General features: G+C 46.3%; 1 protein-coding gene across 6 annotated transcripts in view; it reads left to right on the plus strand.

Annotated features, from left to right (window-relative positions):
• USF2 (upstream transcription factor 2, c-fos interacting) overlaps positions 1–11,564 on the plus strand; it is a 37,709-nt gene extending 26,145 nt beyond the window's left edge. For all 6 annotated transcript variants that reach the window (XM_072980176.2, XM_072980177.2, XM_072980178.2 and 3 more), the window contains exons 6-10: positions 1,173–1,260; positions 2,118–2,176; positions 4,717–4,811; positions 7,301–7,429; positions 9,833–11,564. In XM_072980176.2, coding sequence (XP_072836277.2) covers positions 1,173–1,260; positions 2,118–2,176; positions 4,717–4,811; positions 7,301–7,429; positions 9,833–9,922 — 461 coding nt within the window. In that variant the 3' untranslated portion in view covers positions 9,923–11,564. The remainder of the gene's footprint in view (positions 1–1,172; positions 1,261–2,117; positions 2,177–4,716; positions 4,812–7,300; positions 7,430–9,832) is intronic.
• Positions 11,565–14,539: the final 2,975 nt, after the last annotated feature.

Consider the following 14,539-nt stretch of genomic DNA (forward strand, 5'->3'; position numbering starts at 1 on the left):
TTTTTTTTGAAAGAAGAGAGGAGGCCAAAGTAATTCTGAACCCCCCCAAACCTACTGTCCTTTGCAACCCTCCCAACCTCCCCCCTGAATAGTCGAATCCTACACAGTTCGAAAACTTTTCCAGGTGAATCCTCCACAGGAAAGATGCCAGTCAGTAGGAATTCTGCACAGGAATTGTAATACAGTGGTGCCTCGCAAGACGATGTTAATTCGTTTCGTGAAAATCGCTGTCTTACGAAAACATTGTCTTGTGAAATGAAAAAGCCCATTGAAATGCATTGAAACCGGTTCAGTGCGTTCCAGTGGGCTGAAAACTCACCGTCCAGCGAAGATCCTCCATAGGGGCGGCCATTTTCGTTGCCTGTAAAACGGGGAATCCGTTCTGAAAACACAGCGGGGAGCCATTTTGCACAGCGTGCGGCCATTTTAGAACCACCGATCAGCTGTTTCTAAATCGTCGTTTAGCAAAAAATCGGTTCCCGAAGCAAGGAACCGAGCATTGTTAAGCGAATTTTCCCCATAGGAACATCGTTTTGCACTCGCAAAAGCGATCGCAAAAACTTCATCATATAACGGTTTCGTCGTTTAACAAGGCAATCGTTAAGCGAGGCACCACTGTAATCCAGTGCCACTCAGCATTTTTCCTGGATTAAAAATTGGCCACAAAACAAAGAAACAAAATACAACAAAATACAACAACAACAACAACAACAACAACAACAACAACAACAACAACAACAACAACAACAACAACAACAACAACAACAACAACAACAACAACAACAACAACAACATAAACTCGTTGTGAGGAGAAAAGAGGTTCAGGGGCCCCCCTGGTTTCTCTCCAAGAGTGAAAACTTGTATAATTATTATTCATACTAGTAGGCAAAACTGATTTATGTTCCATCCCGTTCTGTTTGTAGCTTGTATCTGAATCAACCGATAAATTCAGTTCTCTTTGTCTCAAAACCTAATATGACAATTCTGCACCCATTCAGACAGTGCAAAGGTAAAACTCAATTTGGCCACTGAAGTTTGGAGTTTGGGATTTTGTCTGAATCTGGTATACCACATTGGTTATATTCCCGATCAGAAGCATTCTGAACTCCAGCATTTTATTGCTGGTCCCTGCTGGTAGCAGATTCATTTCTTCGTTATCTTGCTCCCCATAGGCCAATTCTACGTAATGATGACCCCGCAGGACGTGTTGCAGACTGGAACGCAACGGACGATCGCCCCTCGGACCCACCCTTATTCCCCGTACGTATGGGCTCTGGAAGGCCTTGGAGAAAGGATCAAGCTGGCTCGTGTGGTTACACCCCTGGATTTGGTCATGGGGGTTTCAAAATGGCACCCAGCAAACCAGAGGAGGTTGGGATGGGAAGATAAGCTGTGGATGCCCCTAGCAGATGGAGCAAATTGAAAATAGAGCAAAGAGTAAATGAATCTGTTATAGCAGGGGTGGACAATTAATTTCTATAGGGGACCACATAAAAAATCTGAACTGTGTTTGGGGGCCGAACCAACTTTATTTAAAAATAAAATGAAACAGTGTTGTTATGATTTTTTTTATTTTAAACTTTTTAATCTTCACAAATACTAAAGAGGTTTTTTTGCGGTATGTTAAAGATAAGCAACTGATCAACTTTAGACAAAAAGCTATAAATGGTTTTTGATGTTCAAAACTGTTTGCGGGCCAGACAGGAGCGGTTCGCGGGCTGTACGTGGCCCTCGGGCTGCACTTTACCCAGGTCTGCGTTATAGAGTAATGCTCAGCATGAAATGATAGAATCATGGAGTTGGAAGGGGCCTCTTAAGGCTATCCAGTCCAACCCTGTGCTCAGTGCTGGAATCCAAATCTAAGCAGATCTGACAAGAGCGTTGTCCAGTTTTCTCTTGAACGCCTCCAGCATTCAGTGTAACCCTAAATCGGGGATGAACAAAGCTGGCGCTACAAATCTAGGTCCAGGGCAGGGGAGCAGATAAGATTTGAAATCATGGTTGCATTTCTGTTGTTATGTAAGCATGGCACTGCGGAGTGATTCACAACCAAGGCTGTGAATGGGACTGCCAGGGCCCTCTTTTGATTCTTCCCTATGTTTGCCATTCAAACCTAGAAAAATGGACGGGACGCGGACGCCGCGGGACGAGAGGCGAAGAGCCCAGCACAATGAAGGTGTGTGAAAGAACTAAGCAGCATGTACCACCTCCATCATGGCCATCTTTTTTTTAATGGTCTTCCCTTTCGAGAAGATCAGGGACAACCAGCTTCATCATCTTCTGGAAAGCTGCTAAGGCCAAATTCTCCCAGCTTACCTTCCTTCCAGGGATTTGCCCTGCGTAGCTTTGCAGAGAAGAGTTTGTCCCTGGAGACTGATGACCTAGCTTAGCGATTCCCAACCTTGGGTAACCCAGATGTTCGTGGACTACAACTCCCAGAAATCCAGGCCAGCACAGATCGTGGTGAAGGTTTCTGGGAGTTTTAGTCCAAGAACAGCTGGGGACTGCTGGTCTGGGTGACCCACAAACATGAGAACTTCCACCATTAGGCCAAAGAAGTCTCCAGGATGACTTCTTGTTTCATACTCCAAAGGTGCCTTCTTATTCCAGCTGCACCACGACCTCCCCGCTAGCTTGTAAAGTGTGGCTCCCCAGATGTTCTTATGCTGCCACATCCATCAGACTTGGGCTGTATAGCCCAAGGTGAGGGATGATGGTGTCAGGTCAGAAAGTCTGACACCTGAACATCTCTTTAAGAGTCTTCAGAAAAAATCAGGTGCCTGTGCTCATCACAGCTGCCATTTATCCCACTTCATAACTAAAACAAATTGCACAAGATAGATCAGGGAGATCTCATTTGTAAAGCACCCTTATGTACACTTTCAGGTTTGCTTTTTCTAATACAGTGGTGCCTCGCAAGACGATGTTAATTCGTTCCGTGAAGATCGCTGTCTTGCGAAAACATCATCTTGCGAAACGCGGTTCCCCATTGGAATGCATTGAAATCCATTTAATGCGTTCCAATGGGGAAAAACCGTCGTCTTGTGAAAATTGTCCATAAGAAACCATCGTCTTGCGAAGCGCAACAGCGATCGCAAAAACTAATCGTCTTGCGGATTAATCGTCCCGTGAGGCAATCGTCTTGCGAGGCAACACTGTAATAATAATCGTGTGCCCTCAAGTCAGTTCTGACTTTATGTCAACCTTTTCCAAGGTTTTTCAGGTAGAGAGTACTCAGAAGTACCGTTTCCTTCTGGGGGGGTCTCCTGGGACTGTGCAGCTGGCCCAAGGCCACCCAGGCTGGCTCTACTCACAGTGTGGAATTGAACTGCCAACCTCTGGCTCCACAGCCAGATACCTAAACCTTTTCCAGCACTCATTTAGCACTCTATACATACAAAATCTCAAACATTGGAAGTTGTAGTCCAGGAACATTTAACCACAGTTAAACTGGACTAAATTGATGTAATATCTGTTTTTTTTCTGCTTGATGTGACCACATAGGATGTGAAGGTCTGGTATGTGAGAAGTCCACCCACCCACCCCTTAGACACTAAAGGTTAAATGGGCATTCATGCCATTTGGAAGCAGCCATCCACTATTGCTAATTTTGAAAACTTGGTTCAGTCTACCTCTGCCTCAGCAAGCATAGATATTTTACTCATTTATGAATCAGTGATTTAAACATTTGATAACACACTTCATTAATCAATGAGATGTGATCTGAGGGCTGCTGTGATGTAACAGAGCATTAGGCTGGTACTCAGGAGACCCCAGGTCCAAATCTCTGCTTGGCCCTAGAAATGCACTAGGAGGTAGCCCTGATAAATAACAACGAGGTGCTCTCAAATTAAGTCTGGCTTGCGGCAGCCTTTTTCAGGGTTTTCAGGAATGGCTTACCGTTCCCTTCTGCGGACACCATCCTGGGACTGTGCAGCTTGCCCAAGGCCACACAGGCTGACTCTCCTGAAATGCAGAACAGAGAATTGAACTCTCAGCCTCTGGATCCTCAAATAAACAGATGTCCAACTCACTGAGTGCTGATAAGGGCACTCTTTAAATATCTCAGATACCTTGGAAACCCTGCTAGGCTCACAGTAGATCAGATGGGAGTTGAAGACACACAGTGGACAGTGAGATGAGCCCAAAATCTTGGTGTGTTGTTTTTTTTCCCCCCGTGCACATGTGCAATGGGCTGTCGTGCATGTGGTTACTCTTTCCCCCACTATTATTCAAAGGGGGCTTTTGCTGGAAGCCCTGATGCATCAAACAACTTAGTGGATTGCTGGATGGTGCTTCTTGCAGCCAGGAGATTGCCTAGCTCACTGCGCCTATAGGGCATTAGACTGTCTGTTTCTCCAACACCGGTCTGCCTGTAGAATCTTGCTAAGGTCAGTATTAAAGTCAGCAAATGCTTAGTTAAGTGAGTATGTTTTTGACAAATGTCAAAAGACCATAAAGACTGGCACCTTCGATATTTTTTTTGGGGGGGGGAGGGAGCAGTAAAGGGGGATAGCAGGGTGCCAGACCCGAAAAGGCCCTGCTAAAAGGTGGCCATGTAAGGTCTATGTGGAGGTAAGACAGGCCCCGTCTGCAGCTCTCATTGAAAAGACGGGAGAAGGCAAGTAGCCCAGTTTAAGGTCGTCTTCAGACGTCACCGCAGAGTCACGATGAAGCGCCGGGACGTCTGACCTGGGTCTTCTCCCTTTTATCTAGTTGAACGGAGGAGGCGGGATAAGATCAACAACTGGATCGTCCAGCTGTCGAAAATCATTCCAGACTGCAATACAGACAACAGCAAGACGGGGGCGGTAAGGATGATGGGAGCTGGAACTGGGGAGGAAGGAATGTGGGGTAGGATGATTGGGAGGGTGTGATGGCTGATCTCTTGGGTAGGTGCCTTAGGTCAGAGGTCCCCAAACCCCGGTCTGCAGCCCAGTGCCGGTCTGTAGCCATGGCAGGACCGGACCACGGAGGCAGATCTCCCACCCCACTCCCTGCAAGCACTCCCCGCGCCCACCCCACCTGCACAGAGAGCCTGCCACCTGCACGCACAGGTGGCCTGCCCACCTGTGAGTGTGCCATTCCCCTCCGCGAGCGCTCCTGGCCCACCCACAAGCAAGGGGGAGGCTCCCCGCAAACGGACCTCACCCTCCCCAAAAAAAACCGGTCCGAGACTCAGAAAAGGTTGGGGACCACTGCCTTAGGTCATCCCCCCCCTTCGGTTCCAAGGGGACTAAATACGTAAATACCTGCTTATTTGCTCTTTAGTCCTGACCAGAGGTTGTAAAGCAGGGACCTCCCAGGCCGTGGTGGATTAACAACGCCCGTCCCACCAAGGCACCTTAGCCAGTGGTGAGGAATGATGGGAACTACAATCCAGAGTGAGTCAGACCTCCAACACCACATGCCACCGCCTTCTGTTATCCTCGGCCAGCATTTTTTTCTGCAGCCGCCACCCTTGGAACCGCGTTCCTGGCGGGAGATGGTGCCGAATGGAGCACCAGACCTGGATGCTTGGGCTCCCTTGGCATAATGAAGGGAGGGGAAGGGGTCCAGAGGACTCAGCCTCCCCATCAGGGCAAACTCCTGCCTCAGCTACAAGCCACCTGAATGGAAGGCAAGGTGGCGGCAGCCGTGGGAATATCCATAGGCCTTGCGTGGGCTTCTGAGCCTTGCCTGGTCCTGAGTGCACTGTAGCCCTGTTTCGCCACCCTACTTTCTGGGGATGGGAGAGAGCCGGGGAAAAGCAGCCTTCTCAGCTTTTCAGGAAAGTACCTAAAGATCCAGGAGGTGAAAATGAAGCAGACAAATTATGTCCGTGCTGCTGACGAATATCCTATTTCTCCTTCACGACGGTGTCCCTCCCACCTCCCTCTTGGGTCCTCGCCACAGCCTTACAAGGTTAGGCAGAGGAAAACAGACTGGGCCAAGGTCACCCGGGGAGTAGGACAGAGCTCCAGGTCCCAGCCCAGTTCTCCAGCCACCTCTTGGTTCTCTCGTCCCATCGCACCCACCCTGGCCCTTTTAGTGACACTCACAGGAGCGACACAAACGGCGGGACTTTAGGGGTCGGATCTCCACACGTGGAGAAGTGAACATAGACATTATCTATTGTGCCTACGTTGTGGGACACGGGGCACCCACGATAACGCCTGTGCCCATGTCTTCATACGTTGTTTGTATTACATCGGCGTACGATAAGGATAGGATATGGGCCACTGCCGGGCAAATTAACCATTGTTTGTAAATGACCCATTGCTTGGAAAGTTGCTTAATAAGAAAAATCATGTGCTGTCAAGTCAGTTCTGACTTAAGGCCACTCTTTTTGATGGCATTCCAGGTAGACAGTACTCAGAGGTGATTCCCCATTCTATTCTTCTGGAGGTGTCCTGGGGCTGTGCAGCTTGCCCAAGGCCACACAGGCTGGCTCTACTTGCAGGAGGCACAGTGAGGAATCGAACTCTGAAACCTCTAGCTCCACAGCCTGAAATCTAAACCATTGAGCTATTCAGCCAGCTAATATGCTTAGCTTGGAGGTGAAATGGTACATAGAATTACAAATGCCCAGCCTTGCCCCTTTATTTTCAAAAACCTTTCATGAACCTAGATCTTCCTTCCTCCCTCCCTCCCACCCTCCTTTCCTCCTTCCTTTCCTTCCTTCCCTCCATTCTTCCCTCCCTCCCTCCCTCCCTCCCTCCCTCCCTCCCTTCCTTCCTTCCTTCCTTCCTTCCTTCCTTCCTTCCTTCCTTCCTTCCTTCCTTCCTTCCTTCCTTCCTTCCTTCCTTCCTTCCTTCCTTCCTTCCTTCCTTCCTTCCTTCCTTCCCTCCATTCCTACCTACCTCCTTTCCTTCTTCCCTTCCATCCTTCCCTCCCTCCATTCCTCCCTCCATTCCTTCCTCCTTTTCTTCCTCCCTCCCTCCCTCCCTTCCTCTCATCCTCCCTCCCTCCTTTCCTTTCTTCCCCCCATTCCTCCCTCCCTCCCTCCATTCTTCCCTCCCTTCCTTCCTCTCTCAGACCTGGTGTTCTTGGCTGTTGCTGAGGGAAGGAATACCCATTGTCCCCTTCTAGTGACTGAATTGGTTTTGCTGAGGGACAACCCCCACCCCCAGCCCAAATCTGCTAATCTTTGGATAGTTGAGCTTAGCCAAAGAGGATGACAGCTTATGGAGGAGATAGGAGTTTTTGGGCTTTGTCTGTGAGGGTTCCCGCCCAAAGAGAGGCAGAACACGGGGCGAGGGCAATCTTTGCTGTCCAACCCAAGGAATTACAGAATTGTATTCTCCACCTCCTCCTCTAGAGTAAAGGTGGCATCCTCTCTAAAGCCTGCGACTACATCCGTGAATTGCGCCAGACGAACCAACGCATGCAGGAGACCTTCAAGGAAGCCGAGAGGCTTCAGATGGACAACGATATGCTACGACAGCAGGTAGCTTAGCTCTTGGCACTGCGGCTCCCAGCCTTGTCACAACAACCTGTTAAGGTAGCACAGGCTGAAAAAGAGCAACCGGCCCATTGAATATGACGTCATGGCTTCATGGGGATAAGAGCATGAATTTCCCATGTCCCGCTCCAGTTTTTCTATTGACACTTTTTGACCACACTGTCTCTTACAGTCTTTCACCGTCACTAAATTATGTGTATATAAAAATATATATATAGTATATAAAACAAATATAATTAGCTAATTGTGTGGTGCAGTGGTTAAACTGCAGTACTGCAGACAAGACTCTACTCATGACCTGAGTTCGATCCGAATGGGATGAGGTAGCCGGCTCAAGGTTGACTCAGCCTTCCGTCCTTCCGAGGTTGGTAAACTGAGCATTCCGCTTGCTGGTGGAGGGGGGGGTAGACTATTCCTTGCATAATTAAGTTGTAAACTGCCCAAGAAGTGTTTTAGGACCACAGGGCAGTATATCAGTTAAAAGTGTACATTAATTAAATAAATAAAGTGATACTTCACTGCATGGGTGGGGCTGTGTACAGCCTGCATGTAGCACGTGGTCTCCAGGGCCATTTCGGAGGCCCATCATCCCGCAAAGACAATGACATCAAATCCAGACAGAAGCACACATTTGCTTCTGGAGGCATCCAAGAGTAATTTTGTAGTCAATGAATCTCAGTTGCTAAAGGGGACCGGGAATGGAAGACAATTAAAACCCAAAACCAATGTCTGATTGCATCTTGTTTTGATGCTTTGTTTATTATTTTGGGACCTTTTTGCAGCTGTCACAGGGGGTTAGGGTGGGGCGGGGTGCCTGTAGTAGCAAGCCCCCTGCTTTCCTTTTGGTGAATTAGGTATCTGTCTGTTGATAGAAACAGATAGGTGTTCTCCTAAAAGAACACCTGATGCTTGAACAGAGAGGTTCCAGGCGTAAGTGTACAGTGGTGCCTCGCATAACGAGCGCACCGTTTAACGACAAATCCGCATAGCGATCTATTTTTTGGGATCGCTGATGCAATTGCATTGCAATGTTCTGAATGGGCAAACATCGCATTGCGATGATCGGTAAGCATTTCGCTTACCGATCTTCGCATTGCGATGTTTTTAGAACAGCTGATCGGCGGTTCCAAAATGGCCACCAGGTGCCCAAAATGGTCGCCGCAAGCATTTTCGCGCGCTGCCCTTGCTTACCGAGGCGGAGTAAATGGCAGCTCTATGGAGGATCTTCGCTGAACGGTGAGTTTGGGCCCCATAGGAACGCATTAAATGAAGTTTAATGCGTTCCTATGGGGTTTTTAGTTCCGTTTAGCGACGATTCTGGATAGCGACGATTAATCTGGAACGGATTAACGTCACTATGCGGGGCACCACTGTACTCCTAAAACAGCTGAGCAGAGTCCAGGTAATCCAGCCAGGCAGTACCACTTACCCTTTTCTCAAGTCTGTTCTAAAAAAACAATTAATTGAGAGCAAACAAAACTTAGACTAGAAATGGACTTGAGTAGCATCTCTGTGGCCTGTCACTTTATACTTGCAGATTTGCTGTTCAAGAGACCAAATTTAGGATTTTAAGAATTATTGTTTTATTAGAAAAATAAAGAATTTAGAGATATTCAAAAGCATAGCATGTTAGTACATTTCCATAAATCAAAGCAGTTAGAATCTTAGCAAATTGCAGCTACAAAAATAACATTAAAAACTCTAAAATAGCTTAGAAGGTAGGCTAGGCATAGCCCCACCTTTCTCTAACCTTACTCTGAACTACATCTTAACATAGCAGTAAAAACTAGCATTTGGAACTCAAAAATCCATCTTAAAATCAATAGTAAAAATCATTCTAAAATCCAAGCCCTCTCTCTGTCTTTCATGCTGGGACCCCCCTTCTTCTCCACTGTTCTGTGATGTTAACCGATCAGCGTAAAGGGCTGTCTCTTCACACTCCACCTCCATTTCCCACGGGGATGTGCAGGTGTTGTTGTCCTTGGTCAAGATGTTGTGTCTTGGCTCCTTATCGTCTCTGGCCAAGGCAGCTTCATGGAAATTTCCAGCTCGCTCGAGGAGAAAACAGCTTCTCGAAGCATCCAGTCATGCTAACACAGACCAATATGGATTCCTTCTACAAAATTCCATGACTACAAATCCCATTCATAAACCACATTTTAGCCTTAATATCCTAAACCATGACAGTGGCCAGGATCTCAAAAGAGGGGGATAAATCTGTTTGCTGGGATGGGCCACGGAGGTGGGGGAACTAAGCCTCCCAGCCTTCCACATCGATTATCCTGACAAGGGCTGATGGGAGTTGTGGTCCAACGACCATTAATCCTGTTGTTTTTTGCCTCTCTCCCTTTCCTTTGTCCTCCCCAAACCCCTGACCCCGGAGAACAGATCGAGGAGCTGAAGAACGAGAACGCCCTCCTGAGAGCGCAGATGCAGCAACATGGGATCGAGACTGTGGGGGACACCCCAGGGCAGTAACACACACACACACAAACACACCTTTGCTTTGCCACTGCCTCTCCGTACGGGATCTCCATCTCCAGTTCGACCGGTCCTTTTTGTATAAAGAAAACGCCTCTTTCTGAACGAACTTTGGCTGGATCCCTCTCATTGGGTTGCGGGGGAGATGATGGAAGGGAGGGGAAACTTTGTGTGGGGAGGGGGAGTCAGAGAGCCTGCTCACCTGGACAATTGGCCACACCTGCCCCCCCAAAACACCCGTCCGACTCCCCTGGCCCTCAAATCCATCCCCTGAAATCCTGCTCCCACCCTCCTTCCCTTTCCTTAGGATATATTAATATGAAACAGACAAGACCTACATTTTTATAGTAGATTTTTAACACAGGTTAGCTGATTTTTTTTTTTTACTTTTTCCTCTTTGTTGGATCTCTGGGCAGGGGTATTCCCCCCCCCCCACCTTGTCTGTTTTGAGCCTTGGATTCTCTCTTCTCTGACAGCTGTGCATTTCTCAGTCATGCGAACCAGGGGTCTAACTCGACAGATCCTTTGGGGCGATGGCCGTAAAGACGTTTGGGGGGGGGCAAAGAAAGGAGGAAAGTGTTCAGCTTCTCAGGTTTGGCTGCTGAATGAAGAAAGCAGGGTCTTTTGGCTTCTCCGTCTTGAGGTCCAAAAACAATGAATTAATTTGTTGATGATCTTAAGACAGCCCCCTTGCCACGGTCAAAGCAGTTCGCCTGCTTTGGAAATGCCCCAAAGTAAATGCCTCTTGTGTTCCAAAGCACATGAGGGTTGGCATGCGCAACCTGTGCGCGCATGCACCCGTTGCATCCATTTATACTGCAGTCCACACTCAGTAACACCTTTTGACTCTTCTCTGTCTGTCCACTGACATCTTTCAATACGATGCCAAAACTCAGATGGTTTCTTTTCGAGGCCCGATGGAAAACAATCCATAAAGCCCCCCCCTTTTTTTAATTTAATCCTATCCCTCTCTGTCTCTCTTTTGTTCCCTCTTCTTGTAAGTATTCTTTATTTTATTAGTTTTCAGGTGCGTTTGTATAGAGGTACGTTATTTGTATGATAGCTGAAACCCAGGCTGTTAGGGAAGTTTTTAGTGGTGGATTGAATTGACAACAGGGTTGCTTTTGTGTGTGTTTTTTGATATTATATAATTTTTTAATTCAGCAGTGTTTTAGGAATTCAGGTTTAAAAAAAAAAAGAATAAATCAGGAGATGAGTTTTTAAAAAAAGAAATAATCTCCAATATTTTGGGTTTTTCTCCCCTGCTTCCAGATTTTTTTAAAGAAAAAAAAAAAAAAAAGAAGGAATTGTTCCTAAAATGCTATAATAATAATATTATTGTAATAGCAAGTACTTTAGGTTTGACTTAAAAAAAAAAAAAGGAATATCTATATATACCAGTCCCTCTGAAAAAAAGAAGGAGAGAAAGAAGAATAATCCCAAGATTACAGCTCGGTTTCTAATATTCCAACCTTTTTGAATGTAAAGAGAAGGAGGGGTGAGGTTAAATCAAGGGAAGGCATAAATGGTATATTATAAAAATATAAAAGATTAATGAGTGGCTTGCGGAATTTGATTGTTGGAAAGTAGAAAATAATTCTGTTTATATATAAAAGAAAAAAAATCTTCACAGAAATAACATTGCATCAAATCATTGTGTGGATCTACAGCTTTTGTTTGTGTCTTGAATATGGGGAGAGAATGAAAGGATTGCACCCTTTCTCCTCTTTCCTGCACACCCCCTTCATAGGAATGGGATCCTGGGTAACAGTTGTGAAACCAGCCCATCTGTTTGGGTCCGTATTATAAGAAGAGATGGAGCAATGCGCTCAGAATCTTGCTGGGACTCGGCACTGCGTCCTCGAGATTCGCATTCACTGGGTAAAGTGACAGTGACATACAGTGCTGTTGCACTGGGCAAAGTGAAGACTGGTTTGTTGTTGTTTAGTAGTTCAGTCGTGTCCAACTCTTTGTGACCCCATGGACCAGAGCACGCCAGGCCCTCCTGTCTTCCACGGCCTCACGGAGTTGGGTCAAAGTCATGTTGGTCGCTTCGATGACACCGTCCAACTATCTCGTCCTCTGTCGTCCCCTTCTCCTCTTGCCCTCACACTTTCCTAACATCAGCGTCTTTTCCAGGGAGTCTTCTCTTCTCATGAGATGGCCAAAGTATTGGAGCCTCAGCTTCGGGATCTGTGCTTCCAGTGAGCACTCAGGGTTGATTTCCTTCAGAATGGATGGGTTTGTTCTCCTTGCAGTCCAGGGGACTCTCAAGAGCCTCCTCCAGCACCACAATTGAAAAGCATCAATTCTTCGGCGGTCAGCTTTCTTTATTGTCCAGCTCTTACTTCTATACATCACTACAGGAAAAACCATAGCTTTGATTATGCAAATCTTTGTCAGCAAGGTGACGTCTCTGCTTTTTAAGATGCTGTTGAGGTTTGTCATTGCTTTCCTCCCAAGAAGCAGGCGTCTTTTAATTTCATGGCTGCTGTCACCATCTGCAGTGATCATGGAGCCCAAGAAAGTAAAATCTGTCACTGCCTCCATATCTTCCCCTTCTATTTGCCAGGAGATGATGGGACCAGTGGCCATGATCTTAGTGTTTTTGATGTTGAGCTTCAGACCATTTTTGTGCTCTCCTCTTTCACCTTCATTAAGAGGTTCTTTAATTCCTCCTCACTTTCTGCCATCAGAGTGGTATTATCTGCATATCAGAGGTTGTTGACATTTCTTCCAGCAATCTTAATTCCGTCTTGGGATTCCTCCGGGCCTGCCTTCCACATGATGTATTCTGCATATAAGTTAAATAAGCAGGGGGAAAATATACAGCCTTGTCGTACTCCTTTCCCAATTTTGAACCAATCAGTTGTTCCATATCCAGTTCTAACTGTTGCTTCCTGTCCCACATATAGGTTTCTCAGGAGATAGACAAGGTGGTCAGGCACTCCCATTTCTTTAAGAACTTGCCATAGTTTGCTCTGATCCACACAGTCAAAGGCTTTTGCATAGTCAATGAAGCAGAAGTAGATATTTTTCTGGAACTCTGGCTTTCTCCATAATCCAGCACAAGTTAGCAATTTGGTCTCGAGTGCCTCTGCCTCTTCGGAATCCAGCTTGTACTTCTGGGAGTTCTTGGTCCACATATTGCTGAAGCCTGCCTTGTAGGATTTTGAGCATAACCTTGCTAGCGTGTGAAATGAGTGCAATTGTACGGTAGTTGGAGCATTCTTTGGCATTGCCCTTCCTTGGGATTGGCATGTAGACTGAGCTTTTCCAGTCCTCTGGCCACTGCTGAGTGACTGATAGTACTCTTCAAAGCCCACCAGCACTTTTGACAGTCCTGCACTTCACCAATTTCTCTTTTTAAAAAAAGTGTCTAAACCTCACCCTCTCCTGACTTTTAGGAAATGGTTATGTACCATCTCGTTGCCTCCAGTTTAGGGCACCCATGCTCCACTCTTGAAAACTAATTTCTCCCAGATTGCAGTGGTTCTTCTTGGCCTGTTTTGGGCTCAAGGGGGTGGGGTAGTTCCAAACCAGAAGTGATTATACTTAATTCCTTTTAGGGGCAGGGGAGGCGAGAGACTCCTCCAGGCCTAATCAGGGGGCCTTAAAAAGACTTTAAAATGTGCAGCTCATGGACCTACTAATGCTTCCCATCTGTGCTTTCGACATTGTTCTACTACAGTTCCAATGTGCCCCTACTTAGGTCGGGCCATCCAGTGCTTGAAAATGTTCCTTTTCTTTCTTTTCTTTTCATTTCTTTTATTTATTTATTTGAAACCACAGTTCCCAGAGATCTCCAACCAGCTGCAGAATTTTGGTAGATACGGTGGTTGTTTTTTAAATCACATTTTAAATTTCTACATTTTTTGGAAGTGGCGGTCAAAAGAGGGTGGGATTGAAAATTTAGCTTCTGGAATCCACTCACCTGGGCGGCCCATGGTTAGGAGACTGTGGGAGTTGTGTTTCACAAAAAACAGGTAACTTTCCTGCCCTCTGGGAAGGTTTGTGGCCCACTGTGACGGAGAAATGGTCAGTTTCACTTTCTCGGATGGTCAGTTTCAGAAAAATAAAACTCGGTCTCTTTTCCTCCTCCTGTTGATGGAGCAATGTGTGAATTTGAGTAACTTGGTGTCAGAAATGAACTGAGCAAAACTCTTTCCTGATTGTGCTAGCCGCATTCAATAAGTTATGTTTTTTTCAGGCTCGGGAAAAACATTGGTTGCACCTTCTTGTCGTGGAGGTGTTAAAAATGAAGAACCTGTTCTAGAGGGAAGGAAAGTATCTACTCAAATCCAGCAAAAAATGCTATGAATACGTAAAGCTTGAGTCAGACTTGTGAGCACTCAAAAGTTCTCTTGATTCTGAATAAGTGGGTGAATGTTTCCATTTTGCATTTTCCCACCTTAGATCTTGGAGCTGTTATTAATTTTCCAGAACGATCCACTCTTGGAAGAAACGGGTGAGCTTAATTAATTGGTAAGCAGAATAACGAACTGAAAAAAATTCTCACACCATGCACTCTTTAGTGGTTGTTCTATCAGAGCATTTTCCTTCACCACACTGATGCTGTCTGAAGGCACTTTATTTGATAACAATAACTTACAG

This window comes from Pogona vitticeps, chromosome 9 (genome assembly GCF_051106095.1).
Source record: "Pogona vitticeps strain Pit_001003342236 chromosome 9, PviZW2.1, whole genome shotgun sequence".
In the NCBI taxonomy this organism is placed as follows: Eukaryota; Metazoa; Chordata; class Lepidosauria; order Squamata; family Agamidae; genus Pogona; species Pogona vitticeps.